At 41.9% G+C, this 23,607-nt stretch overlaps 1 protein-coding gene across 1 annotated transcript in view; it reads right to left on the reverse strand.

Annotated features, from left to right (window-relative positions):
• The window catches only part of rgmb (repulsive guidance molecule BMP co-receptor b), a 59,587-nt gene extending 36,004 nt beyond the window's left edge, over positions 1-23,583 (reverse strand). The window contains exon 1 of the mRNA XM_030417557.1: positions 23,532-23,583. Within this exon, the coding sequence (XP_030273417.1) occupies positions 23,532-23,568 (37 nt within the window). The 5' untranslated portion in view covers positions 23,569-23,583. The remainder of the gene's footprint in view (positions 1-23,531) is intronic.
• Positions 23,584-23,607: the final 24 nt, after the last annotated feature.

Here is a 23,607-nt window from a genome sequence, read left to right on the forward strand (position 1 = left end):
TTCTCTTTACAATGCATTTACATTTTCTTTAATGCACGGCCCTATTCACAGCCCTTGAATTTAAAAGGCAACAAAGGCAAACAACTAGGACAGCATCACTGTCACCACTATTAATAGAAGTTTCTCTGCAGCGTATATTGTTAATGGTTAGAGAGGAAGAGCCAAACGGAGGAGGATACGAGGAGGGATACGACGTATATTAAAGACAGAGGGGGCAGCTGTGGGTGTAATGCTGTTCCAGATAGGCAATGGCAGGTCGAGGCCTGGACTCGTCAGACACATCTCCATATGAATGGAGCTCTGTGCCACTCTAAACACTACATATGCATTTGTAATGCAGCTCAAACATAGGACTGGGAATTCATCCACAGCCACATACGAGTGTGTGTGTGTGGTTAAGCAGGTGCTCTCAGGACAAATAGTAATCAATCTGAATTCAACTAGTCCTGAGTCCACCTGGCACACACAGCATATCCACCGATCACACATCCATGAATAGGACGGGTCATTTTTTTGAGCATCCACCGAGCCATGTAATGCAAATAACAAAGGAAGCGGAGCTATGATAACTAGCTGTCCACCCCTCTAATTACAGATGTTAAGGAGTGACGTTATGATGTCTAAATTAGTTTTTCACAGCATGCCCTTCCATGGTTGAATTATAAAAGAGAAAATCTCCAGCAGTGCAGGCCTGTCTGTCTTCTTGTGTCTCCCTGTCTGTTGGTTGATCCATGATCTCAGACTGGAACAGGGCAGCTTACAGAAAAGCTGGGAGCTGACTGACAGCTTAAGTCAAAAACATGAAATATGTTATGTTTCAGCAACTCCCGACAGACGACACCCTGGGGAAGGATAGTTAACTTTAATGGTTTGTTTAGTTTGGAGACGTGCATGTGTGTGTGTGAGTGTGCCCGACCCTGAATGTGTTTATTTTGAAGCGTGGGGGCATTAAAATTGCAACGGGGCTGTGTGGGCTGGTGACTTCACGCTCAGTTAATTGGCCAACTTGGTTATTTCCGTGCAACACTCACTTCCACAGGCAGACCTGGATCTACCACATATACAGAAACACACACCTGCTAAATGGTGAGTCTAAACATAAAGTCTGCCTTTGCCAGATGCTAGTTTCTCCTTCCAAGTTTGAATGCACAGACAGGTAGCTTCCATGAGCATACTGCTGAAAAAGGACACTCCTGCTGTGCGCAGATAAACACTTTGAAGAGGAACAATGTAATGTAATCTGTTGGTGTTCAAATGACAAGAAACTTCTAGCCTGAAATACGTTACATAAAAAGACAAAAGACAACCACCACAGCCAAACAGCTTCCTTCTAGTTGCAAAAAAAGTGCTTTATGGATCCAAAGCTCCCGCTGGGGAACTTTCATTCATTCACCATGAAAGGCATGCAGCACATTTACTTTTCCAAGACTGCAACATTTTCTGCAAAATGACATATCTGAGTTCTAAACGGTGCGAGCAGTTTCTCTGGAAACTCTATCAGACTTGATGGGTAAATAGCTTTTCAGCAGAGTAATATAACGTGCATGGATGACTGTGTGCACATAAAGCAGGAAGAAATGGTAACCGCACACAGCGACAGAAATGAGAAATAACACCATTACGTCTCCTCAGCAAAACACAGAGAGCCATAATGGAATAATCTGCTAAACACATTAACTAAACATTATACTGTCACAAGGTGGTTGATATGCTATTAACTACTACCACTATTACTGAACTGTGGGGCAGTGTGACCATCGATAGGGGTTCTGTTGCTGCAGACGTGGAAGTCCTCAAGGATTTATACACACACACACACATACACACTTCAGTTTATTAGCTGCTTGTGTTTTTGCCTTTTTCTGTCCATAAACAGATCTGTCAGAGCAACAGAACACAACAGACTGGCAAATCCAGTTATCCTCCATCCACAGAGGAAATGACCTGGACCAGGCCATCTGTGAGTGAAGTATGTGTAAGAGGGTGTATCCGTGTGTGTGTGTGTGTGTGTGTGTGTGTGTGTGTTTTAGAGAGAGGAGAATAGGGTGGGTATAAAGCAAAAGGGAGAGAGTTTGCCGCTGATGCTCATGTGTTATTCATGAGAGCGCAGAGAATTTGTGGAATAAAAGCTCTTTCAAACATTAAGCAAAAGAGAGGACAGCAAAGTGAGGAAGAGTAGAGGAAAAAAGAAACAGCGATGCTGAAAGTATGACTTCACTTGGCTTTCTGCTGTTTTATCCCTCTCCCTCCATCTTCTACCCTCTTTTGTTTCCATTCCGAGGCTGTCAGACAGAAGACAGCGATGTATGGGACTGAAAGAGCCCCAGACAACCAGAAAAAGAGGAGAGAGGCAACGGAATAAAGGGAAACAGGGAAAGGAAAGGAAAGGAAAGAAGATAAACTGAGGATGTACGCTGAGGTGATAGTCGACAGCTGAAGGAGTTAAGAGGAGGCTCAGGGAGGCAGATGGGCTAAACAAGTGCAGTGTTACGTTCCAGGTGCCTAGAGAAACATGTTGCTGTTGTCGCGCTGATCCAGTGAGACAGTCAGAGTAACTGATATTTGAAAAGGAAATTGACAGCAAATTGGCTATTAGCCTTTGGGAAGGCTTACAAATAGAGATAAACAAACAGTTGTAAAATGTTCTACAGACGCAATTCATTTTAATATGTAAATGGAATGGGAATATACTTGCAAACACAACCTCGTTTAACCAATTACCAATGCTGAATGTGTTAATTACACGCAACACTGATGAAACAGAGGGGCCCATGGATCTGTTCATAAAATAAAAAAAAACTCCTGGTTCCATTTTCTTATGAAACATGGAGGAATGATGCAGCGTTTTCATTTTAAAAGCTTATCTTGCCCCCCTTTTTTTGAGCTGCCCAAATGAAAATGTATAATTAATTAAATTCCCATTAGATTCCAGCAATCAATTTCGTCTACCCAATAATGGAATTTTTAATTGCAGTGATTGGTCCCAAGTGGTTGCCGGAGGGCACGACGTTCATGACAAATGTTCTTATTAAAGGTCCTGCATATATGAAAATAACAGTAAATGCGATTACAGGCACAGTCGATGTCAAACACCAACAAGGCCAAATAATGTCCTCATCCCTGCTACATCCAATTCACAATGTGAGAGAGTGTGTGAGGAGGCAGGAGGCAAATGTCAATAAAGGGGAAAGTCACACACCAGGTAGAGTAAAAAATCTGGAAGCATATTTCTTTTTTCTTCAGCAAGATGAGCCGAGTGGAGGGACAAGTCATACACTTCAGGCAAGGTCATTGCTCTACATTCATCTCTGCCTCTGGGTTGGGTTGCCTGGTACCCCCAACACACATCCACACTTCTATCACTATGAAATCGGAAGATTAATATGAGAAATTAACAATCCAGAACACAGTGAGAGAAAAGTTTAAAAGTAGGGAGATTCAACTGTTTGTAGGCATTAGAAAGTACGACTAGAAATGTGAAAGAAAGCATTTTGTGGCTCAGAGAGAGCTCTCTGGATAAACTGCCTCAAGTGAGACCTGGGGCAGTATCAGTTGGGCCTGGAGAAGACAAGTTTGCAAATGAGAAAATCTCGGGTTGTGGAGTTAGAAAGCAGTGGGACCACCGTGCCTCTGTTGCTCGCTGCTCGTATCTGCTTGGGGCTGTGGCCAGACGCTATCTGGTTCTATATGAATTATTTTTTTTCTCAAACATCTATTGTCAGACAGTGTTATCGAGGACTGCAATGCTAATTATTAAACCTGTCACATAAAAACACAATTCAAGCAAAAATAATCCTAGAACTTTTTGTAGGTGGTTGTTAAATTGGCACGAGGAGAAACAGAGAGACACTGGAAGACTCAGGAATAGACTTAGGTAATACACAGCTGATTTACACAGGACAATTACACAGGACTGACCGAGACACCCCGGAGCACGCAGAGTACATACACACAAGGGCTGATTACAAACAAGACACAGGTGGACACAGAAAAAGGGAGAAAGAATTCACAGAAAGGACGGAACTGATAAGCAACACATTGCACATGAGGGCAAAACTTTAAAAAACAGGAAATTACAGAAACGCACAGAATCATGGCATGAACTACCCTTTTAATCAAAAAAACATCAACAACTAGGGTCTGTATCAGTGAACGAGAGTGTTTGCACAATGCTTCCACAAACTGCGTCAGGCTGTGCAGACCTTTTTTCCATCTCACTGCCACCAACATAGTGAGTGCACTAAACCTGCGTCTGGAGCACAGTGAGAGTGTGTCTGAGAGGTCAATCCCATAAAAGTGCACCAGCAGGTGCCAGCTACAGTACATCTCACAGAATCAGGCATTCAATCATACACACAGACACACACGATAATACACACAGCATACATGCATGGTTGAGCTGATACATCTAGACTCCAAAGCTCGAAGCTTCTAAGTGCTGATCGTTTCCATAAATCACCGCTGAGGGAGAAATATAGAGAGCCGGCGAGACTCTTCCTTCGCTCCCTTGAGTGTGCGCTAATTCGGATCAAACAAGGTGTTGTGTTGGATTTAAGGGGCAACCATAACAGATATTTTCACCATTCATAAAACCACTGTGGCAAGACAGATGAATGTAGGAGCTCCAGACTCTCTCCAGATGTCTGTCTGATTAAGATGATACACTGTTATGCTGCCTGGTTCTGCCAGGGGGGTCTGGTGAGGACTTTACTACTAGCTCCCTGATTGGCTAGCCCCTGGGTGACCCAGAGCTGCTGGGAGTCTTGAGATGTCAGACATGATTCTGAGGAGAGCTGCACGTGTAGTATTATGATGCTGTGAGGTTACAGGGACTGTGCCTGGATTGGTGGTTGTTGGATGGACTTTTGCTCCCTTTTACAGATGCACAAAAAAAGTGGGTCAAGTGCTTGGCAGTCATTGTTGAGGGAAAGTGTGTCACTGTAATCATGGTTGCTATTGTAGCTGATGTGAATGCACAGCTTTTCTCTCATCTCAGAGCATTCAGGTAGATTAGCACTACTCCTGAATCTACCTCCAAAACCAGCTGGAAGACCTGCTCACACCAGCATATCCTCGCCTACATTTAAAATATGTAAACATTGCCCGCCGATAAAAGCATTTAACAATCAATCATCTTCAATAAAAAATAACATTTTATTTGTAACTTTTATCTTTTTAACAGAGCCCCAACGGCCTCTCCATCTGCTTTTAAATGTTGACAGGAAGTCTTCAAGTGCCTCAGCCGAACCAGAAGTCATAATTAAATCAGAGGGAAGAAAAGAGAGTATCTGACATCACAGACACAGATGTCAAAAAAGAGGAGATGGCAGAGAATGGCCTCAATACGTCGTTACAGACAATATTATCAGTGCCAATACAATAGGCTTGGTTGTATTTTGTAACAGATTGGGTGGGGTGTATGTGGTTTTGCATGAATGATGTGCAAGGCAGGTCATGTGTCAGGTCTGTCGGGCTGAGCAGGGAGGAGAGACCTTCATACCCATGTACATGTTCAGTCAGATCAGAAAACAGAGAGGGAATATGAATTCACGTTCCCGACCCAAAATACAGAAGGGGTGACAGATGTGAGATAAGTGATTGAGTTGAGTATATGAGCCTCTTCTGCAAAGCCTTGAGGGGACAATTAAGAAAGACATAATAAATGCAAATTTCAGATCTGTTTGCCAATTACTGCTTCACTCTAGACTCAACCTCTGGACCATAATGTTTGTACCTGTTGTTTTTAGACGGATAGATGTTTGAAAAAAGAGAATCTAGTTAGTGATTATGCAACTGAATTGTCAGAATAAATGTCACCTAAGTATGTTTCTTCTTAACCACAGATAAGCTGAAACTGAACGTTTTCTTTATGTTGCAAATGTATTTAGGTTTCATTTTCTATTTCTCTCTTGTCACAACACTGTACTCATGTTCTGGTTAGGTGTATGCCCAAAATCCACTTGGTTAGGGAGAGGGAAACGTTACGGTTTTGCTTCAAATACCTGTTTTGGTCACCACAATTACAGCTGGAAATGTTCCCAGGTTTCTTTAAATAATACAGAGTGGTGAGACTCAAGCTGCAGTTGGCTTGCAGTAAAGCCACCACCATCTCCTCCTCCTCCTGATGTGAACGCTGGTTAATAAGCTTATAATATGAACATGGTGTGCCACATTTGGTACAACTGCTAACATCAGATCCTGGCAACAGGATCAATTATGGCAGAAGCAGCAACAGTTCATCAGATTTTTCTGAATAAAAATAAAAGGTGAAATCTTTGTCTTGTGCAATAACTGATGACCAACATGACTGGCAAAGAAAACACCTGAAATATTAAAAAGAAACTGAAAAAGCATAGAAAAAAGTTTCTGAGAGCAAAATGTATTGATCTCTTCGAAATGCATAAAAAAAAGCTCATCAAGGATTACTTATCAACACACTACAATATACTATCATACTGTTTGGATCACGTGACTGTGCTGCTGACTGTGCTGCTACAGTGAACATTGTAGTTCTGCTCTGAAACTGCAGAATAACAAATATTCTGACAGAGCTGCAAAGAAATTCTAAGAATTTCTGTACTCATAAATATTTTTTCAAAGAATGATATTAATAAAACAGCCTGTTTCTACTTCCATCGACAGGTAGACATTACTGTCTGTACATCACACTGTCTACCTGACATTCCACCTTACCGTGTGACTAACATTCATTCATCCATACATCCACATAAACATTCGTAAAATCCATCCATCCATCCAGGCAGTGAGCTTTTCCCCTGAGAGAGGCTCAGCTGCCTCCTGCAGCCCTCAGACATGTTTTAATGGTGAGCCCAAACTATATAAGCTCCTCTGGCTCTCCTGAGATGCACACACACACTTTCACACACATCACACTGCATAAATTTAGTGTATATCAGCAGTGGTGACCTAAGCCTCTGCTACATTCTCCCAGCCTCCCTCTTTCTCTTTAAACATACACCACATTTCTTTATTCAAATACTCGTATCTAATTCCACATAAAACCTCTTTATTGTTCCTTTTCATCTACATCCCTGTAAACATAGGTTATTTTCCTCTCCTCTCCATCCTCTTTTCTATCTTGCTCTTTCTTTTGTACCTTATCTCTCTGCCCCCCAGCCTATGCCTGCGTGATGTTTTTTTTTTTTTTTGCTGTTTTTCTTCCCCATCTCCATCACCAGCCCACCTCTTCCTGCTCTCCCCCACCTTGTTCCTCTGCTTTTACTCATTTCTGTATTTGCTCATTTTCAGGCTGAAATGTCACGCTGCCCTGCAGAGAACATCTTTGTGCGCCGTGCGGGGACCGGATGTGTGTGACACAAAGAGATAGACTCAGAGAGAGAGAGAAAAAGTTAACTGTGATCTGCACAGATGGAAGGACACCTGCTCCGTAATGGTGTTTTCAGATGCTCCCCCCCCTCTCTCTCTTTCATGCGCTCATGCAAGCGCACAAACACACACATAAACACACACACACACACACACACACACACACACACACAGTTATTTCAGAGAGGCAAACCTGGGCACAACATGAAGGTCCATCCTCCTCCTCCTCCCATGGTGCAATGGAGGCAGAGTGACGGATGGGATGGGGAGAAATGGGAGGGAGATAAAACGACAATATGGAGCCATGGAGACAGGTCCAAAAGGGGGGAAGAGGGGAGTCACAGACAGAGAGAAAGTGGGGGACAGACAGGGAGTGGTTCACACATTTGGCAAGCGACACCGGCTGTGATAAATCCAGCAGAGTGGCCTTATCTGTGTTGAGTTCTGTGTTTGCATGTGGTGAGTGCCGTCCTGCAAGGCTGAGAGGGAGCAGGTCTGTGCGGCTACAGGGCAGATAGGGAGGTTTGTATTTAGGCCAGGAGGCGCTCAGAGTCCACCTCAGGGGCTGTGGCTGGACCTGAACCTTGGCTGGGATTAAATTCTTGTGATGTAGCGTTTGAGATCCAGCCTTGACTGAAATGACAATCAGAGAAAAGACTCCACGTTGCTTGACGACTTCCTACCAGAGTAGAAGTCTGAGCTCCCATGAAAGCAGTTTAATCATTAACACTAATGCATGATTTTTATTACAACGCATTTTTCAATGTATTGAGTTTTAATTTCGCTCATGATGCACATTTGCTAAAAGCAACATATTTTCCAAAATAAATGCACTTCGCTACAAGACCAGATGCTGCCTAATGTGGGACCACAAAACATTTGGATTGCTGGATGGAAGAGTCAGTTTCTCTCTCTCTCTCTCTCTCTCTCTCTCTCTCTCTCTCACAGAAAGCTCCTCATTATTACCTTATTTTAGTTTACAAAAAATTGTTGCCTCAGCTGAGATTGAAAGGAAGTTGATGTGAAAAAGTTAACTTTCCTATAGTTACATCATCCAAAACTGTATGTCTCCAACATCAAAAGTCATTCTGGTGCTGCTATCTATGAGAAAAGAAGAAGAAGTCAAGAGCATTTTATACATTTCTTGGCTGATAAGGAACCGAAAGGAAACCCAGCTGACAGACTCAATACATCCTGAGGGTTGATGCTCTCCAACTGAACTTGAAATACAAGTGTGTGATAGGCTGTTCTGTAGAGATGATACCCAAGGCACTAAAACTCAATCATAAGCAAGGCAGATGCAGACTGCCCTTCTTTACAAGTTATTACAGTAACAGGGGGATTAAATGAAAAGTTGTAATTTTTGGGAATATACTTTCTTGCTGAGAGTGTGATGAGAAGATCAATTTCACTCTCATCTCTCAATATGAAGACGGAGCCAGGAGGTAGCTTAGTATAACAACCAACAAAAGAGAACAAAAACACCAACCAACATTTCCAAAGTTCACTAATTATTAACATGTTATCTTTCATTTTTAATTCAAGTATTTATTTGGGAGAGAGTAGTGACTTTATGGAGTCCCTGCTGACGCCCCTGCAAAGAAATAGTCCCACACATAACCCTCCATAAAACTGTCTAACACTTGTGTAAAAAGGTTGGTATGAACAGATTACATATATGGCAGATTGCGGTTTCAAGTGGTTTCAATCTTCTCATTTAACTCTTTGTACTTCACAAAATATCAGACTTGCTGGAATTAATTTTTCTGAAACCTTGTAAGACTGTATAGATCAGCATGGATGTATAGGGTGTTGCAGCCTAGCTCTAGTGTGCTATGTTTATACAATAACACTGCTTTGGGATTTTTCAAAGTAGAAATGTTTTTATCAACATGTTAATAATTAAAGTTTGAATTCATTTCAAGTGGATAAAATATGAGAGCTTCAATCACCAATGATAATGAGGAGGACTCAGAGGACTTGGCACAATGAATTTTCAAACAATATGCTAGTTCTCAGAAGATATAGGGCAGAACAGCCCAGCAGGCAAACGCACAGCAAAGCCCATTACCAGTAGTTCAAATGAAGTTCCTGACACGATGCATGTCAATGAGGAGAGGTTGAAGCCCAAGTGTGTAAAACTGAGATACATGCTGCGCCCGCACACACACACACACACACACACACACACACACACACACACACACACAAATATGCAGACAGACCAGACAGAACCAATACATACCCACCAAGAAGTCTGTCTGTATGTATATATATATATATATATATATATATATATATATATATATATATATATATATATATCACTACATACACACACTATATACACACACATATCACTATCTCATTTCATTCACTTATTAGCAGCTTCACTATAACATAGCCTACAGGTGTCATTAACATTTCAAACATGGAAAATTATGCCAACAACCCACCACCCGGTCGGGGGGCAAGCAACTCTGTTCATTTAACACACTCCTCCAGCCACTCAGATGGAACCGTTTTCTCATCTGTCAGTGTTCCACAGCTTTACGAAAACAAACATCTTGTCAACATTTACACTCTCACATTTACATTAACACACACCCAGACATGTGGGGGGGCCGAGACAGGCAAGAAAATAGCACAGCTGAACGCAGCTAAGGAAAAAACAATTTCAGAAAAAAACACACACATCGAGGCTCACACTTGAAAGATGGTATCAATGAACATTTTCTGCTCCCAACATCTTTTCTGACCCTCTTGGATAGACTGTCCAGCAAAGCCAATCTGCTCTTATTTCATTTCATCCAAATCTATTCTTTTGCTTGGCTGAACTGACCAGTGTGTGTGTGTGTGTGTGTGTGTGTGTGTGTGTGTGTGTGTGTGTGTGTGTGTGGGGGGGGGGGGGGGGGGTGTGTGTGTGTGTGTGTGTGTGTTTCTTTATATGTGTGTCTATTACACCCAGTGGAGGTCTATGTGCAGGGCCTCAGAATATGAGGTAATCAATCACATCATACGGCCTTAGATTAGAGCCACATCGATCTGGTCTCAGCTCTGACAAACAGCCTGACCTAGAATACATCCACCTGGACAGGGGGCACACACACACACACACAAACACAGCATCTCTTCTTTCACTGCATTTCTATCGCTCCACATTGCACCCTTTCCCGGGAGTGTACACCACCACATACACACATACCAGGAATATTTACCGAGAACCGCAGTCTCACACAGAGCAGTCCCTGTGCAGTAAACATTCAAGGTGGGATGATTTTCCCCGTGGGTGGCTGTTAATTTGTGTGCTCCTTTCACTGTCCATCACCTTCACTGCCCCCATTCACAAAAGCAAACACACACAGACACAGAAATTGACGTTCTCTTCATTCTCAACTGCCTCAGGAATGTCATACATATTTCTACCTCTGTGTGTGTGTGTGTGTGTGTGTGTGTGTGTGTGTGCGGTGTGTTTCTTCCCTCTATTGGCAATGCACTCATTTAATTTATTAATGCTGTGTATCGTCCCAATCAATGGTCGGTGGCGTGATGAAGGTCTTCGCCTGAGGGGAGAGAGAGCAAATGGAAAAGGTTCTGAGATGTGCAGCGTTCACAGAATCATTAAGTCGGAGCTCAGACCTGTGTGTGCATGTGTGTGCATATGCGTGTGTAAGAGTGTGTACGTGCGTGTGTGTGTGTATTGTGCTTAACAAGTAATCATTAGCGCTGGATATGCAGTCAGGGTGTCAAGAGTGTTATCCAGGTATTGTTTGAAGATCCCTAGCTGTCTAATCTGTAGTGTAGACTGGAAAAAATCAAAGCCCAGAACATCTAAAGTATGTGTGTATATAAGCGTGTGCGCGTGTGCTTGGTGTGTGTACGTGTGTGTGTGTGTGTGTGTGTGTGTGTGTGTGTGTGAATATGACATGCCTTCTCCCACCATTCCACAGCAGAGACAGAAAAATACACTCTAGTACGAGTAGAGTCAGGGAGGTTGAACTTTTTCAGCACTTTAATTTATTAATTATAATAATAATGCAAATCATACGGTGGAGAGCAGAATTAATTCAAATGTTTGATTCACTCTTTGAATTATTTGTAAGAATGCCTTGCAAAATGTATTTGGAGTTTAATAGATGTCTACATCCTACAGCAGCTAAAGTGACAAAGCAATTCAGTTAATAAGCTAAAATGCACAGTGAATTTCAAACACTTACCTACACAGTGTAGGTAATGTATTGTGACGTAAAATCCACTTTGTTGTTTACAATGTGTCAGCTGTTGCACGGTAAGGAGAAGACAAGTTTTAAAAAACAAAAGTTAAACATTAGGAAAATATTTCATTAGAAAAGAACTAGACCAAATCCCAAAGTTTTGTCAAGTTTGAATCATTTACACATAAACATGTAGATCAAGTGCCCGATGAGAGCAAACAAAGCCCTTGACCTGCATAGCATCACCCCCCCCCCCCCCCCCCCAGAAATGTATACACATGTACATTCGTATCTTTGGCACTTCTATCGTAGCACTTTTGCACTTAAAGAATCTTTGACAAATAGCAGGTATGATCCTCAGATGAGGGCTTGACAATTGTTTCTATATTTCTTTTGCTCCATCGACAGTGATATGTCGTGGTTTCTCTCTTGTGACAAATGTACTTATTGTAAGTCACTTTGGACAAAAGCATCTGCTAAATGCCCTAAAGGTAAATGTAAATGTAAGTGCCCAGTATAAAAAATACCAGAAATTAACTTAGCTTAGCACAAAGATTGTAAATAGGGGGAAGCAGCTAGCCTGGCTCTGCTAGATCCATCTACAAACACCTGTAAGGTTCTCTATTATTTAACAGGATATGTCTTGTTTGTTTATTTTGTACAAACAAGTGTAAAAGTGTCAAGTTGGAAGTTAACAACATTGTGCCTGGCCAAGTCCTGGAGTGCCTGCTGGTGGCCCATCATCAAGACAACAAGATATAATACCTAATACGTAAAATGAATTATTTAGGCAGGACTGTGTCATCCTCTGACAGAGCCCTGCCAGCTGTTGTTTCCTTTTTCCAGTCTATACGCTAAGTTAATCAAGCCAGCTGCTGGCTGTAGCCTGATATTGAACAGACGAATACGAGAGCGGTCTCAATCTACTAATCTATCTCTAGACAAGAAAGTGAATAAGCACATTTCTCCAAATCTTTGGGGTTCTTTTAGGTTAAACAACTTTACTCACTGCCTGCCTAGCTGTTGGTTGTTTAGCTACATGTAATTCTAGTAACCATCTCCTCATGTAACTCTCTCCACAGAAAGCAAATATGAATATCTAAACAATAGAAGTGCTGAATTATTCACATATCATAACTTTGTCCCTGCCTTATTACATGAGGTGACTCAGCCATACTGGATTGTGTTATTTCTGTTGTGATTTCCAGCCGGAGCTTGGATTAAGTCTCATACTCGATGTGTCATGGTGAGCAACAGCTGAACAGTATGAGACCTACAGAGACAGCCGGGTGGACAAGCCACCAATGAAGTTCTTCTGGAGGTGGGAGAATTGACCAATGAGAGAGCAGGACTGATTGGAGGTGATTTACGTTCCTGACATCTTTAACCAAATTACCCGGCATCCTTTGCGGTGTGATTACTGTGATGCACAGTCTTGATGCGTGTGTGTGTGTGTGTGTGTGTGTGTGTGTGTGTAGGTGTGTCTGCGTGTGTGTGTGTGTGTGTGTGTATGTGTGTGTTATTCTACTTCACCCAAGGAAACAGCTCATGCAGAACTAGAAGATGGATTTGGAGCAACAAGTGAGATTTAAAAACTACCAGACAGGAAAAAAATATGTTTTTTTCAGACTCTGCATGATATGTGCGCTATCTGCTACATCACAGTTACGATTCCCACTGACCCGCAGGCGAGGCTTACACAACATGTTCAGGGTTTTATGAAGTAATCTCATTGATCAAAAGCCAAGGCTGCTGTCAGGACATCCACAATGTTTTCCCAGCATTTGTTTGAATTAATTAGAATCTAACAAACTTGTGTACGTTTTGGACCGGTGCAAACCAGTTTCACTAAAAATGCTTTCCCTTTCAGCAGTCTGAAGGCTAACACAAATCGATCTCCACTTGCTTTAATAGGAAAATATAATAAAACTGGCGGTGCTGACATGCATCTGATTATCTGACTCCGTGGCGAGTTATTTTACTAAAGATTAAACCAGTGGTCTAAGGATTTTGAAATGAGCTGAGGGAAGCCTTTCCCTTTGAAAAAAATTGGCAATTAAATCATATGAAGCTTTCATCAGACAAACTCAATTAAATACAGAATATATCAGGTACAATATGTAGTGTTTTTTCTGTGGTCCGCTATGAGATGTCTCTCTGCTGAGACCATCACAGTTTCTATTAGTGTTAACAGGCTCATCTGACTGGAAGCCTGCATGATCCATCAGTTCATTTCAGCCACTCTGCTCTCTCAGCCCTGCTCTTAAAGACAGATAGTGGGAGACTGTCTCATTTCACGCTTGCGGGAGTTAATGCTGTTAAACTACACACAAAGATACACCCAAATGTGCACACATTCAAACACACACGTGCACACATGCACACTAACACAAGATGTAGCTGCTATCTGATGGCCTGAACAACGGCAGCCTCTGAGATAAAGAGCAGCTTTCCTGTTCCAGTGATACACGGCCATATTCAGCCTCCAGATGATATGTGTGTGACTGTGTGTGTGTGGGCGGTTGTACCTTTGAGTACACATTTTCACCTGCACTGTGACTGATGCAGGACCAATCCCTCAGCGATCCCATTACAAGGCTTTGACAAGTGAGGGGTGTGTGTGTGTGTCAGTGTTAGTGTGTGTGTGATGGAGAGGATCATCTGAAAACTGCTGTTAGTTAGCAGCATTCTCTATCACTGTGGCATGTTATTATCTGGCCAGGACCTATGTTACATCACTCATACTTACACATACACACGTGCACGCGCAACCACATACACAAACACAGATTTCTCTAGAGATTCTTGCAAGGACCGCTTCGGTTTCTAACTCCTCATCATTGCGTAAACTTAAAGCAACATAATGTAACTTTTTTACGATAAAAGAAAAGCTCTAAAATATTTTTTGTACAGTGTCTGGTTAGCTTTTTAGCTTTGTAGCTTTTTAGTGGGTCTAAAGGTTTTTTGTAAACGTGGGTGAACCCGTTAAAAATCATCTATTGACGCCACTCCCACTTCCCACAGGCAAGGCAGCCCATCTATAATTGTTTATCTAAAGCGTTACGTTGAATGTAATATGTCAGAATTTATCGTGTTCCCCCAGGTCTTACGTTTAGATCAAAGCTGAGCCAAGCCAAGGTGATAAAACCTGTGTCTACTGCAGAGTCAATTGACCTGGGTGTAAATGTCGAGTGTACACATTCCCATTGCACAAAAAAGCTTAGCGGGTTAAAGTGGGGTTTTGACCAGTGGAAAAGGGGTATACTAGGGTGAAAAGTGTCTCTGTCTCAGCCACCTCCTCCACCATCGTGTAACTTCAGAGCGAGGGTAGGATCACAACGTTAGATACATGTTTATTTCAAGAGACAAGTTTTCAAGACATAACACTGTTATTACTTTTGTTTTGTTTGTAGTTAGAACTTACATTACATCTGACAAATTGTTACAGACCTAGAATTTGTACTTACTGCACTCAAAAACAAAATACACATTTGCTAATTGGTCAACATGTTATAAGTTGTTTCTTATAATCCACATGAAAACAAATGTAGAACACTGATTTGTAGTTTTAGGAGAAGTTGTGCAATGAGTATTTTTTGGCCAGGCATAAAAACTCTCTTAGAGTCTCTACTGGTTGTTTGCAATTCAACACTGATGACAAGACTCAAAGCAGTTACTGCACGAAATAGTTCCAGCATGTAGGTCCCTGAAAGGTCCTATTTGTAAAAAAGATAAAACATTTTGTCTCATTCCGAACTGGCCAAAAGCTGGCACTTTAGAATGGCCGTACATAATTGACTGTTTGGGAATGAGACTAAAAATCTACTTTTTCTTACAAATAGGACGTTTAAATATGAACCTAAATCAAATCCTTAAGCCCAACAATACAACACACTGAAAGTTTTGAGGACTGGCCAAATGGTGCCACTTTAAAATATCCTCACACTGTAGCTCAAAAACACAGTCCATCCATCCATCCATCTTCTTCCACTTATCCGGGGCAGGGGCAGCTGTCTGAGCAGGGACACCCAGACCCCTTCCCCGGACACTTCCTCTAGCTCTTCCGGGAGGATCCCAAGGCGTTCCCAGGCCAGCCGAGCGACATAGTCACTCCAGCGTGTCCTGGGTCTTCCTCTGGGTCTCCTCCCGGCGGGGCATAACAGGAACACCTCCAAAGGAAGGCGTCCAGGGGGCATCCGATACAGATGCCCGAGCCACCTTGCCTTTCGGCTCAGCTCTCTCTTCACCATGACAGACCGATACAACAACCGCATTACTGCAGCCGCTGCACCGATCCGCCTGTCATTCTTGTGCTCCACCCTTCTCTCACTCGTGAACACGACCCCAAGATACTTAAACTCCTCCACTTAAGGCAGAAGCTCTCCCCCATCCCGGAGGGAGCAAGCCACCTTTTACCGGTCAAGAATCATGGCCTCAGACTTGGAGGTGCTGATTCTCATCCCAGCTGCTTCACACACGGCTGCAAACAGCCCCAGGACATGCTGGAGGTCCTGACTGGAAGCAAAACAAGACAACATCATCTGTGAAAAGCAGAGATGAGATCCAGTGGCTCCCGAACCAGAACCCTTTGGGCCCGTGGCTGCACCTAGTAATTCTGTCCATAAAAATAATGAACAGAACCAGTGTCAAAGGGCAGCCCTGCCGGAGTCCAACATTCACTGGGAACAGGTCTGACTTACTGCCGGCAATGCGAACCAGGCTCCTGCTCCGGTCATACAGCCCTTAGCAGAGGGCCTCCGACCCCATACTTCCGAAGCACCTCTCACAACTCCCATGAACCCTCAAGCACCCTGTGGAGGGTATAGAGCTGGTCCAATGTTCCACGGCCAGGAGGAAAACCGCATTGTTCCTCCTGAATCCGAGGTTCGACTATCGGCTGAATTCTCCTCTCCAGTACCCGGGGAATAGATTTTCCCAGCGAGGCTGAGGAGTGTGATCCCCCGATATTTGGAACACACCCTCTGACCCCCCTTTTTTAAATAGAGGGACCACCACCCCGGTCTGCCAGTCCAGAGGCACTGTCGCCGAATGCCACGCGATGCTGCAGAGACGTGTCAGCCAAGACAGCCCCACAACATCCATAGACTTGAGACTTGATGTCTATTGAATCTACTTTTTCTTACAAATAGGACGTTTAAATATGAACCTAAATCAAATCCTTAAGCCCAACAATACAAGACACTGAAAGTTTTGAGGACTGGCCAAATGGTGCCACTTTAAAATATCCTCACACTGTAGCTCAAAAACACAGTCCCTTTACTTAATGACAGTATGATCTCCGACACATGAAAACCTTACACCTTGAGGGGTTCCGCTTGCTAGAAAGGGAAGCCCAGCTTGCTGGTCACATACTGTCATGATTTTGGTTTTTAGTTAGTTAGTTCCTGTTTTATTTGTAGTTACTTTATACTTCCTGCTCACTTTTGTTCCCAGTGTTCTGTTTCCCTCCTGTGTTCCTGTGCTCCTCCACAGCCTGATTTCCCCCCCTCACATGTCTCACATCAGTCTCGTAAGCACTGCCCTGTTCCCAGTGTCTCTCGACCTGCACCTCATATTTTCGTTAGTTAAGTTTGTATTTAAGCCTGCTGTTCGCTTAGTTTTGTTGGTTTGTATGTTGTTGTCCTCATTGCTTGTTTCCTGGTCCTTGTGCATTCCCTGTGTTCCTGATTAATTCCTGTGGTTTTCTGGTTTGTCCTTAGTTTTTGTATTCTCCTCTGTCTGCTTTTTTGTTGCAGGTTTTTGTTGCTTGCCGTTTTATTGTTTATGCTTTTTTGTTTTCGGACTTAAGCTGGTTAAAGCTCGCTTTTTCAACACCTGCCTACCTGTGAGTCTTGTGTAACTGTGACATACACACACTGATCTCCAATGAAATCAGTCTAATGTATGCATACCACACAATGCAAGTGCACACATTTTTAAACTGTTAGCATAATACTGTGCACACACTGTATTGCCAACCAGGCTTTATCTCTATGCAAACCTGCCCTCCCAGCACCTTGTTATTCCTGTGCAGTGCCAACCTGCCTGCCTGACAGTGGAGCAAGATTCAGCCAGTCTAGTCAGCTCTTATTAAATGATACATCACTTACTGCACTGTCTACACACACACACAGAAATATGCATACATTTCGAGTACAAACACATGTATGCAAACAGTATAATAAATATTCAATAAAGGAGTTAAAACCAAGGTGCAAACCCTGTATGAACTGATTCATGACATTAACCATCAATTTGTATGCATATTAAACTCTGTTGCACACAAGCAGTCTTATGTAAATAGTTACTAATGCACATGTATGCTCACTTTAGTCGCAAATATGCAAACTTGCAATTTCTCCATAAAGTTTATGTCAGAATATATTCTGTAAAGTTGTAAGCTGTAAAATTCACTGTATTTATGATGTGTATGTAGCTCACTGTGTGGTTGTGGTAGCAGGGGTTTATCAACAATCACACTGCAGCTTATATAAGAGTTAAACTTTAAAAAGCCAGAACTATTTGGTTAATTGGCAAACAGTTTGCAGTGTGTGTGTGTGTGTGTGTGTGTGTGTGTGTGTGTGTGTGTGTGTGTGTGTGTGTGGTGTGTGTGTGGTGTGTGTGTGCGTGCGTGCGTGCATGTGCGTGTGTGTGTGTGTGTGTGTGTGTATGTGTGTGTTTATATGAGCTGGGCTCAGAACAGGTTATGCCTTTCCTCCTCATATTTCTCCTCAGGCCCCTCATTTACTTGCTGCTTGTACCAGCACCTGAGAGCAGATTATTGTTTAGGAGACTTGCAGCAGAACAGGCAGAGTAAGTAGATCTCCTCTCCTCTGCTCTAATCTAATCAAATTTGATGTTTCTAAACACACAGCAGCTGGCTAAAGGCACAGCGATGATACCCTCGGAACAAAGCCCACACTTGTTGTTGGAGACTCACCTAAGCTCCAATTCCTGCCTCAATTTAGCATTCTCTCCCTGAAGCTTAACGCTGAAAAAACAACATGAAAGCAATTTAACAGCCTTACACTGTGAGTGTGTGCCTAGGTGTGTACGCGTATTACCCTCAAAATTGTTATTGTCTGTGGAGCAGACATCCTCTGTGGGCTGATGGGGGCAAGTCTCCCGTGGTCCCCGCTCTACAACAGCACGGTAAAGGAAATTCAAACACCAAGAGACAGATCTGACATTAAACAACCTTTTCAAAATATCTTGGCCTTCTGAAAATATTTTTTATCACTTGTCTAACTATGTACAGAAGCAAACAATAGTAACATGGCCTTTGCTGTTCAGACATCAGTTGAGTTTCCACTGTTCACTACAATAAGACTAACATGTTTTTAAAATAGTTATGAGTCTATATAAGATTGGGTGATGATAAACACCTTTAAGCTTTTATGCATTATTAAAGCATCATGTGTAATGTCTTTCTTTATGTGAATGTAATAACAGGGGGAGGGGCTGTTAGCTTTGATACACTTGGTGTACATCAAGTGTAGAGATCACTTTACTTCAGTCTGTTCTGCAAAGGTCCTTTCATCACTTTGACCTATCCAGCTCTCACTTTCATTTTACGCTAACGAGGGGCTCATTAATTTCTTATCAAAGGATCTTGATTTACTGCAGGTCCACTGAGGATATTCATCCCTCCATACACAGAAAGTGGATGGGGTCATCACATTTTACACAGTACACGAGTGCTCACATAAACACACAAGGTGACGGTGCCTCTGAACATTTGGGGCACTGTATAATCAGATGCACTACATTTATACAGCCCAGACTGGGCTGGAGAAAAAAAAACAGATGAAGGACGAAAAAGATGGAGTGGTATGAAGAGTGAAAAGAGAGCTGCTTTGTGTTAAAGCATGGCCAAATGCTCCCTAACACGCGCACACACACATCTGGAAAGAAGACACTATCTCACTGTGTGTTGTGAGTAAGTGTGTGTGAGTGTGCGCTTTTGTGCATGCGCTTGCAGGAATGGCCGTTCCGCCACGTTCCAGATAATTCCACACACAGTCGGCTCCACACTCTCCTTCTATACTCCCGGCCTAGCTCGATTAACACACCATCGGTCACTCTGGTACATGCTTGTGTGTGACTGTCCAGACTCAGTGAAACAGGCGACTGCTCCTGTCTGTCATAGGCTGTTTAACAAGAAATTCTGCCTCCGGACTCTCAATCTGCAGCTCCTGAGAGCCAGTGGAGCAAACCACAAGTTTTTTCAGTAGAAAACACACTCTGCCTGTCAGCTAAATCACTTACTCTAAACCATTACAACCATTACAACATATATTCATATATATATAAAAGTAGCTGTGCTATTTTGGCAGCAGGATATCTAAAGAATTCCTGTGACAAATTGAGTTCCGGGATGATATGATAAACTAATCAGAATCAGATTTGGTGTGTTATTACTAGTATCTGATTATGTTTGTCATGTGCTCCCATTCGCCTTCAGCATGGAATGATAAAATTGAAGATGACGTGAACAGGAAAATTTGTGTATCGTTAAAACAAACAGAAATTTGTGTCCCCAGATAAGCCTGAACGATAACTTTCATAGCTTATTAAGAATCAAAACAACTTTGATGATATCTGCAGAATCTTTCCATACATTTCAATGCTTTTAAAGGCTTCACACTCCAGGGTGATCTGCTGGATTGACTGCATTCATTAAAAAGATAATTTTAATGATATGATCAGTATGTGTTAAATTCAAAAGGAGAATTTCTAACCACATTTTGTTGTTGCTGTCAAGACCTTCAGCTGAAAAGCATCAATGGTCTTTTTGACAATGTGGGACAGAGCTGCAAGCTGAAATAACAAATCCTGGGGTTCAGTTAACATCGTCCAGCCAACAGTGTTGCTGGTCTCTTACATTCAACCTGAGCCTGTTAGAAACACAGAGTCTGCCTCATATCACAAAGACACTTCAGCTCAAACAAAAGACCAGGTGCACATTCAGGAGGGAAATTATTCTGTTTCAATACTTGACTTAAATCAGAGACAACAAAGGTCCATATGAGACAAAAGACAGCAGCATAGAAGCTACAGTAACTGCCTGTGTCACAGTGCCATCTAGCTTGTAACGTAAGAATTGCAAAGACATTTTCTGCAGTTAAATAATTGATGAGCACTTTAATGTTCTTCTGTTCTTGTTTTTGTGGTTTGTAAAATTGGACTAACAAAACTGTATTATATAATATTCGAGTAAAGCGGAGAATCATTTAACTGTACTATATACTACTATAATAGCCCTTTAATACATACTAACTCATTAAGGCTTCTAAAGTTAAATTTTTCTATATTCTGTGTTTAAGGCATGCTCTGTCTATTTTGTGGTCATTTTGGTCGCTAGTTTGTGGTGCTGTTACTGTTTTAATCAATAATACTTATTTTGTTCAACACTGTAAAGAGGGGTACGGATGTGTATTTTACTACCAAAAAAGACACACCTGCTGGAGCTGCTCACTGTAGTGACACAAATTAACAAACAAGATTAGACACAGAAAACAATCATGACGCAGTGTCGTGAGTGTTAATGACTGTTTGAAACAAATATTAACTCAAACCTACACACAGAAAGTGACTCACACCGAGCTCATGTTTTCGTCTTACTCTCTCAGTAATAAACTTAGAAATGGTGGAGTAAATGAATGACTAATAAAGGAGCCAATTCAATTTAAGGATTGTCAGTAATATCACACAAAGGTCAGTAAAACACCCTGGCTTGTGCACATTTTTGTTTAGTTGCATGCACACACACACTCAAGCACAGCATGCCTGGCCGCTGGACACAGGCACTTGCTGAACCGCAGAATGTTAAATAAACCAATGGAGGAATTCCACTGAGTCAACACAGCCTGTGGAAGTGGAGAGCTCACTGTGTGTGTGTGTTTGTGTGTGTGTGTGTGTGTGTGTGTGTGTGTGTGTGTGTGTGTGTGAGCTGAACAGAGGGGTGTCTGTCACAGGGCAGTCCTGAGTAAACACACACACACATAGACACACACTCTCCCACTGTTTAGAACCTGCCTGCCCGTGGAATGCACAGAATCCAGCTGCTATGGCAACAGAAACCTACCAGTAAATCTCTGTTTAACACCTCTCTCTCTAACAAACACACACACACACACACACACACACACACACACACACACATACACACCTGACCTGCGGGTTTCGCTGGAATAATGCAGTGTTTCCTGCAGCATCATCATAGATGAATTTCTTTCATTTTATGATATTATGTTGTAGACTTTATTGTCCCTGACGGGAACTCATTTTGGACTCAAGGCACTACTGCTCTATCACGATTAACAATAAAGCAACACAAAAGTCAATAGAGCAACCAGCTGCTGAACAACACTTTCACAATACATAACAATAAGGAACATGTTCAAACGTTCACACATCATCCACAAATATTTGTGTCTTCTATATTTCACGAGTCTTTCACATCCATAAGCCTTGTGTACAGCATCACAACCCTGAAACTCCAGCAGCTACACAAAATCAAGCCATCATTCATTGTTTTCCTTTTACACCAGTGCTTTTTATGTCTTCTGTGAAAATTCCCATCCAGCAGTGACAATACCCTTGCAGTACCCTTGCAGCCAACAACACATACTTATCCTTGACATTTACAGTACAAATGTGTTAACTTATTCAATGTACAGGGACTACTGTAGTTTTGTACAATTCCTGAGTAACTTTATGTTGATTATCAACAAAAGACCCTGTGCCCAGGTGTGACCAATAACATTAATACAGCTACAATCTATCAAATATCCCAGGGTCGTCATTATAATTAATGTTATAAATTCCACCTGTGCTTTTCCTGCTTTGAAAAGTCAAAATGTTTGCTGTGAAAATTGTGTATTTGGCAGAACAGAAGCCCAACTGGTACAATTGCTTTGTTCACAAACATGTATATTTTTTTGACCACACTTCTTTCATTAAAGGACCCTGCACCTATGTCACATCCACTCAGGTATTTTCAATCACTTGGCTGATCTTTGCTTAGGCTGTGTTGGATGAAGCTGTGCACTGAACACTGCCCCGCCCTAACAGGTGCAACATGAGGAGACTGAGGTAGATATCAATCAAGAACAGTTTGTGCTAACACTGTAGTGAGCAGAGGTCTAATCAGGCAACACTTTTCTTTGGATTTTTTTTGCACTGAAGCCTCAAATATGGTAATAGACATGTAATAGAGGCCGGAGGCAGGTTATTTCACGGTTTGCACTGGAACAATAATTTAAGAATTATTAATTACCCCAAGAATCTTTTTCTGCATGTCATACACATCTGAGTATATATACGCAAATCCTGATATGTCTGTAAAAGGCCAATATTGGCCAACCAGTATAGTGGTCTGGCTCTTATGAGCAGGGACTTAAATATTTAACGAACGATTATCACCTCAGATGTTCAGCCTTTTTCTAATTGATGGACTCAGTTTGTTTTCTTTAAATTCAAGTGTCAATAAAATAAGAAACTTTAAAGACATGCTACTTTGGCTCTGATGCAGCATGTAAAGTATGTAGTGACTTAAAATATTAAATAAATGCAGTATTGTAAAAGTACAAATATGGCTGCAAAATGTAGTGAAAATAGAAATACTCCAGTAAAATATAAGTACCACTACACTGTACTGTACCTTGTCTACTAAACCACTAACTTACATTCCATCACTGCACAGTAGTACTTTTTCAGAGGCGGACATTTGTACTTGTCATGGCAGGAAAACCACAGATGAATTTAATATCCTTAATGATGGCTCCATCAGCAACCATGTGACTAGTTTCACCTCTGTATGTCCAGTTAAAACGTCGATGAAAAGGTCAACTGCGATGAAAGAGATGTCAAACTTTACCACTAGGCGGTAGTTTATGGTACATTACAGTATACATGATACATACATACATTACATATATTAAATTACCTCAACCGTGGCTAACATACCTTGTGCACAATCTTGTGTGTTGTATTCAGGTACCATGTATTACCGTATAATTTGAACATGACGTCAGACGTAAAC

This window comes from Sparus aurata, chromosome 5 (assembly GCF_900880675.1).
Source record: "Sparus aurata chromosome 5, fSpaAur1.1, whole genome shotgun sequence".
In the NCBI taxonomy this organism is placed as follows: Eukaryota; Metazoa; Chordata; class Actinopteri; order Spariformes; family Sparidae; genus Sparus; species Sparus aurata.